Genomic DNA, 7313 nt, shown 5'->3' with positions numbered 1-7313 from the left:
CAAGGTCCACCACAAAGATTGATTTGTCATGATTTACTAAAGATTAGTAAATATGATTATACTTATAAGGTTAAGTATAATTCTGTAACATTGGAAAGGTTACAATGTATGACAAAACAAATGAGAAGAATCAAATTAGGCAGAAAGATAAAAGTTTCTCAAATCTAAAAGGATGGGAGAGTACTTTAGTATCGTATTTCATGATCATCTTAATGATTATGAAACCATATCACAAATTCATACTCTAAGGACGTCTTAGTGCATTGTTATGGCTAAGAAGAGAGGTCATGAATTGTTGGATTGGTTAAAATCAAGAAGATGAGTCATACTTCGTTCCAAAACAATTCTTAGAGTCATACTCCAAGATTGTAACTTTGAGTGACATAAAGGAAGATTTATTAACACTAGTCAAATGTAAGAGTAAAATGTTTTCTACTCTTGTACATTTGAGATTGGTAAGTTGTGATGTCTTGGATGAGACAAAGACCAACTAAGACCAATTGTGTGAAGTGTTAGTCTTGATAAGAATCCGCATTGTCCCTTGAATATTTGTTTTGTCAAGGAATGGTTCTTGACTGGGGAAACTTATATGTCAAGGGGACAGTGGGAGCCTTAAAGATCCTGAAAGAGTTTCAAGATTTAATCAAGAGTAAAACCTGTAATTTGTCACTAGCACACGACTTAAGGTTGCAACCTATCGTGTTGACATAATTCTTATTTCTGTACCTACTTCAAATAAGTTGAATTTGCATGTGAGTTATCAGAGTTCAACTTGGAAGCATTGGTGGGCCTTGTGCTACCAAGGTGACAAGAAACTAAGATTGAACAAGTTTAATCCATGTAAGGCTGAATTTGTCACTAACCTTATCCTGTGATTATGGTTTTGACAAATTCACATGGATAGGAACTCATACACTATAAAATCTAAGTGTCATAAGGTTTCTCTCCGATTCATGAAAATGATGGTGAGGAAACGCTTTCACTAAGTAGATTTTATGTAGATATCAATTGTGTTATTTGCATTTTCAAAAGTCATTAGTGGAGCGCGTGTGGTTAATCGGCACACTAACATGGACTTGTGAGAAATGGCAAATGCCTAAGCAATTGAGACTATGATTACGGCATCCCTTTTCATAGTTCTGAAAATTGTTTAGACACACATGTGAGCTATCTAAGAAAGGGTGTATGAATCTAAATTTCAGAAGTCCAGCAGATTTCTGGAAATATGTCAGAGCTAGTAGGAGCATAAGTGTTATGCTGATAATCGTCATGTTAGTGGGAGCATGATTATTACGTTTAGTATTGCAAGTTAGCAATGTTAATTATAGAAAAACAAAAGTTTCAATTCGTGAAGTTGCAGGGGTTGAAAAGTTGTTTTGCTATAATTAAAGGAGAGGAAATTATACTTCGTTTCAATTCTAAAGCTTAGATTGAGATTTTAATCGTCTTTAGTCAAGAATATATATATATATATATATATATATATATATATATATATATATATATATATATATATATATGAATTTTATGTTGGAATGGTTCAACTTGAAGAAATTTTATATATATTGCGTTTTCAAAATTCGATTATGATTACGGCATCCCTCTTCATAGTTAAATTTTGAAAACATGGAAAATAAAAAATACTGTAGCAAAAGACTGGTCTAGTATCATGTCTTTATGTCAAACATCATGAATCGTGTCCCATATGCTTCGGATATAGGATCGATTGCATGTGCTATAATATTCATCTTTTCTGAATTTTCCAAATGCTTAAGGCATTGAGAAGGGAAAAGTCTAGAACTGGATATGACTAAAGTGATTAAGCAATTGTCGAGGACAGTCTGAGGTTCGCCAAAGATTGGTTGCTCAGGGAAAGTTGGAAGTATGATGTAAGTTGTCGGAAAGGACCATATTGACATATTCTGAAAAGAAGTAACTCTTGTTCGGAAGTGATAGTAAAAATGGGACTATGGAAATGTCTCCATAGGTGGAAGTTATTCAATCTATGTAAGATTAGAAAACCTTAATGCAAGAAGGATGTTCAAAGCAATGTACTTTGAATATGAGACTTCCGTTCCATAGAAGTTGACCTTCTTTGGAATACTCTGTAATGACTGGTGACAAGGTTTTGGTGACTTTGTGCATAATCATTACAAGAGGAACATTGCATAAAAGTTTAAAATCTAACAGTTTTTTTGGTAAATGATAGGAATCGGGGATTCTCACATTTACAATAAGGATTTGGGATTGTGAAATGAGTATCAATGGAATCATGTTCAATTGATCTACATCACAATGTAAGGATCATAGTGTGCATACTTGGAGTATGGCATAACTATCGTTTAGAAAAACAAAGTGTACATGCTAGGAGCATGGGACGACTGTTGTTTTATTCAAGTCTTAAGTTGATTGTTTGAAACATTATACAATGAATAATGTGTAATCAATATGGTGATAAATAAAAGGTGGTTCTATTTATATTCAAAAGGGTTCTGAGACCATATTAGATTCGATTATTATTGTGTTTCACTTTGCATGTTTTGACTTCCAAAATAGCTAGGTTATTCTTTCCGAATGACTAAGTTATTTAAACACTCCACAGTCGTTCATATCTTGGAAGTAGGTATGAATCAAGACTGTCATGAATCGAGTTTGTAGATGGCTAAATGGGTTTAGTCATAGCAATGGTTGCTACAACATTCATGAGTGCTCATAAGTTATGAGTATTGGAATAAACCCACGCTCACTTGTATCACTTCATGGAAGTTATCTCGAGTGATCGTGAGACGGTAATATCATATAAATCTTCAAACCTAGAGATATGAGTTGTTACCTATGAGTTGGTTGTGCATTGATTGCACGTAAATGCATCAGTAACTTGATGTTATAAAACGTGCCTTTGTGTACAATTCAACAAGTAGTAGAACAAGCATATGAGTCAAAGTTTATCTGTTCCTTCTAGAAATAGAAGCGATATTTGGGCCCCTCGATGATTTTGTTGTGACCTATGTACCGGCCGGTCAGAACTAAATTGATGTGTTCGATTAAGTTCTTTGTCAAACAAATCGGAGAAATCGGGAAACAAACTGCTAGACAATAAGTACGACGTTGTTCCATGTATTTGTCCGGCTGATATCATGAGAACAGAGGATTATACGATCACTTATCTTAAAATGGCGCTTCATAGTTCAATGGAGTTTTCGAGAGCTACGATTGCTGGTTGGTTCCTGAAGTAACATATGCAAATATAGTTATTAGACTTATCCAAGTGGGAGTCTGTTGGATAAGGTGTCTAAGTCCATAACTTATTTGGTATATACTTGACCCGACCGGCATGGTCCATTTGGGTTGCATCTCACCCGAACTTTTTATGGATAATTTTATGAGAGTTATACACATATGTTTATTAATATATTATAAGTTATAATATATTAATATGAAGTTATGTTATTTAGTTAGTATTAGTCTTAAATTAATTATGAATTAATTTAGAGATTAAAAGAAAGACTAATTAAATTGTGGGCTATTGGTTTTATATAGTGTGGGCTAATACTCATTTGTTAATGGGCTAGGCTTGTATGGAAGTCCATGGATGATCCATGGAGCTTTTAACCCATGGATCCTTGGAAAGGAAAGGACATGGGTTATTAGGGTTTCACCCTAATCATGTACACTATATAAGCATGCTTATGTTGCATGAAATGGCCCCTAAGGGTAACTAGTGAACTAGTGTGTGTGTGTGTGTGTGTGCTTGTGTGTGGCCGAAAATACAAAGTGTGTATACTCTCTCAAAGTTTTCCAAGAGTTTGTGGTGTTTTTTGATTCCATTTGAGGCATTCACACTATTGGTGCTTGGCTCTCAAACTCCAAACAATCAACCATCATCAAAAGGTATGTATTTCTACTAGTAGTTTTATGATTCATAATCCTTATGCTATACTAGTTAGGAAGACACCTTGGAAATTATTATTTGCATGTATTTTAGAAGAAAACATAGATCCAAGGTTTATTAGGGTTGCATGCACACTTAGGAAGTGTTAGATTGCTCAAAACCCAACAATAATACCCCAACCACCACACCTACAGAAACTTCAACCACTACTCACACCATGGAAAATAACCATGGAGGGAATCCACCTCAAAACCTCCCACCCGAACAAACTCTCTGTCAATGGTCGAGGCAAGAGGTTACTCAACAACCTCTTTGCATCACATATCCGACTACCACAAACTTGGAACTAAAATCTAGGCTCAACCACTTACTCCCAACATTTAGAGGTCTGGAAAATGAAGATCCTCACAAGTTCCTCACTGAGTTCCATGTAGTATGTGTGCGCATGAAACCACATAATGTCACAGAGGATCAAATCAAGCTTAGGGAATTCCCCTTCGCAGTGCAAGATGCAACCAAAGACTGGCTTTATGACCTCCCACCGGGGACGGTAACTACTTGGGTAGATCTTGCACGCCTCTTTTTGGACAAATACTTTCCGGAGATGAAAGATTCATCCCTACGGAGGGAAATCATTGGAATCAAGCAACACAAAAGAGAAGATTTTCACGCATATTGGGAGAGATTCAAGAAATTGTGTGCCCGTTGTCCCAAGCACGAAATTACCGAGTACCAACTCCTCCAATATTTCATTGAAGGAATGAATCCAATGGAAAGAAGGCTTCTTAATGCTTCAAGCGGCGGATCTTTACCCGACAAGACTCCAACCAAAATCCGCAACCTAATCAAGAACATGACTGAAGATTCTAAACATTCAAGCTATGATGAAGAATTGTACACGGATGCACCCCGAGGTGTAAAGGAAGTCCAGACTCCTCAAACTGAAGCTCAATTGTCCGAGCTTACGAAAGTGGTATTTGTCTGAGGTTACGATGCTAGCCAAAGATAAAGATTTGCAGCCCACACCTTGCCCTTGCGGTATTTGTACTCAAGTAGGGCACCCAACTGACATGTGCCCTCAACTTCAAGATGAGGAATATAAAGAAGAAAAAGCCATGCGAGGCTATTCCGGATCAAATCAAAGAGGATATGATCAGCCACAGGTCGACCAAAGATGGAACAACAATCAAGGTTAGGGAGGAAATCAACAGGGAATTCATCAACCAAGTCAACCAAATCAATACCAACAAAGACCACCTTTTCCACCACAAAACTTTCAGCCAAGGCAGCCACAACACCCTCCTCAACAAGCGGGTTCATCAAGCATTTCCTTAGAGGACATTGTGAAGAATTTGGCCACTACAACCCAAACTTTCCAACAAGAGACAAAAGCAAGTATAAAGAACTTAGAGCAACAAGTTACACAGCTTGATATTTCTGTAAGCAAACTAGAATCTCAAGGAAAGTTGTCCGCCCAAACAGAAACGAACCCAAGGCACAACGTGTGTGCCATCACTTTGAGAGGCGGAAAGAGCTACGATGTTCCAAAAATGTCGGTTGATCAAGAAGAAAAAGAAATAGTGGTCGAAGAGGCAACCAAAGAAGAGAAGAAGGAAGATAAAACAACCGAAAAGAAGCCCTTCATGACTGAGTCTAAAGCCACACCTGCTTCATTCCCCGAACTATTAAAGAGCATGAAGAAAGAACGGGAAGAGAGTGAGATTATGCAAATGTTCCAGAAAGTTCACATTAACATCTCACTCCTCAAGGCCATCAAGCAGGTACCTAGATATGCAAGGTTCCTTAAGGATCTTTGTGTATCTAAAAAGAAATTGAAAGGAAACCAAATTGTAAAAGTTGGGGAAAATGTATCCGCGGTTTTGCAAAAGAGGATGCCCCCAAAGTGCAATGATCCCGATGTCTTTACCGTGCCATGCAAATTGGGGAATCTTTATGTACCTCGAGCCATGCTCGATCTAGGGGCATCCATAAATGTCCTACCATATTCTATCTTTAAATCAATTGGTGTAGGAATATTGAGCAAAACCGGTGTGATCATCCAACTTGCCGACCGGTCTTTGGTACATCCAAAAGGTGTATTGGAGGACATGTTAGTGCAAGTTGATGAATTTGTTTTCCTGGCTAATTTTTATGTCTTAGATATGGGAGATGATGACTCTCCAAGTTCAAGTTCCATACTTTTGGGTAGACCTTTCCTTAAAACTTCTAAAACAAAAATTGATGTCTACAATGGAACTTTAAGTATGGAATTTGATGGTGAAGTTATCAACTTCAATGTTCATGAAGCAAAAAAGGTTCCTTCCAATGTTCAGTCTGTCAATCTTGTGAATTTGATCCAACCCTCAACTAAAAAGGGCTTAAATTTGTCTAACAATGAATTTCTAGAGTTAGTTTTGTCACAAAAAGTAGACAGGGATAAAGCTAAGGAGATTGCAAAGGAGTTCGATACGAATAATGAGGTGCTGGAGATTTTGGAGTTTATTGATGACAAGAAGCATATGAGGACTTATGATATGAAACCAAGGCCACCTACCACCAAATCCAAATTCCTTCCATCAGTGGAACAAGCATAAGATCCGGGAGCAAAAACTCCACTGGACTCTTTAAATCTAATACATGTCGAGAAGGAGAGCACTCAACCGGTCATCAACTCAAATAAACTATCGAAGAAGGAAGAGAGTGAGTTGATAACCCTGCTGAAAAAGTACCAAAAAAGGATTAAGTGGACAATCTCTGATATTAAAGGGTTAAGTCCTTTTTGGTTTATGCGCAAAAAGAAAGCCAAAGGAAGGTTGTAGGTTCCGTTGAAGGAGGTGGCAAGAAGATTGATGTGTTGGAGAGGCCCACATTGTAAGTCCCTAATTTGCCTGTGTATCAGTCAGATCCGTTTGATGGTGCGGAATCCCAATCAAACGGATGATGTCAGATCAAATAGAAGAGAAGGAGAAGAAGAATATTATGAATCTCTGTATGTATTGATATGAATTAAAGCTCCGGATACAAAAGATTCAAACACATAAAAACTCTTGTTTCTCTCTGACCGAAAACTCTCTACTGTTCATCCTAACACCTCTATTTATACTTGAATATGGGCTGGACAAAACAAATGGGCCGTAAATGAGTTTATGGCCGTAAACTCAGCCGTAAACTAGACCATAAAGTTCCAAATATTACACAAAAATATTATTGCCCAGAAAAGTAAAGTATAAACCATATTTTGACCCAACAATCTCCCCCTTGGTTTATAGCTTTCTTTTCTTAATTGACCCAACAAGCTCCCCCTAAAAAGTAGCTGGCTTTCTTGATAATCTTCATTGGGAACTTGGCTTCAGCATTTATCTTCAATGAATGACTTCATCTTGAGCAGTTGGGCTTTTCTTCAGAGTTTGGCTTTGAATGC

At 37.2% G+C, this 7313-nt stretch overlaps 1 protein-coding gene across 1 annotated transcript; it reads left to right on the top strand.

Annotated features, from left to right (window-relative positions):
- Positions 1–4981: 4981 nt before the first annotated feature.
- Positions 4982–6486, top strand: LOC145095773 (uncharacterized). The gene is made up of 2 exons (XM_079033602.1): positions 4982–5083; positions 5173–6486. The coding sequence occupies exons 1-2, from the start codon at positions 4982–4984 to the stop codon at positions 6484–6486; spliced, it is 1416 nt and encodes a 471-aa protein (XP_078889728.1).
- Positions 6487–7313: the final 827 nt, after the last annotated feature.

The sequence above is a fragment of the Lactuca serriola genome, chromosome 3 (assembly GCF_051521515.1).
Source record: "Lactuca serriola cultivar US96UC23 chromosome 3, Lser_US96UC23_V15, whole genome shotgun sequence".
Lineage (NCBI taxonomy): Eukaryota > Viridiplantae > Streptophyta > Magnoliopsida > Asterales > Asteraceae > Lactuca > Lactuca serriola.
Note: the sequence above shows the minus strand (reverse complement) of the source record. Positions and strands in the feature narration are given on the sequence as shown.

Coding starts and splice junctions, on each gene's coding strand:
- LOC145095773 (XM_079033602.1), top strand. CDS start 4,982: ATGAGGAATATAAAGAAGAAAAAGCCATGCGAGGCTATTCCGGATCAA. Junction 5,084..5,172: donor AAGATGGAACAACAATCAAG/GTTAGGGAGGAA, acceptor CAAAACTTTCAG/CCAAGGCAGCCACAACACCC.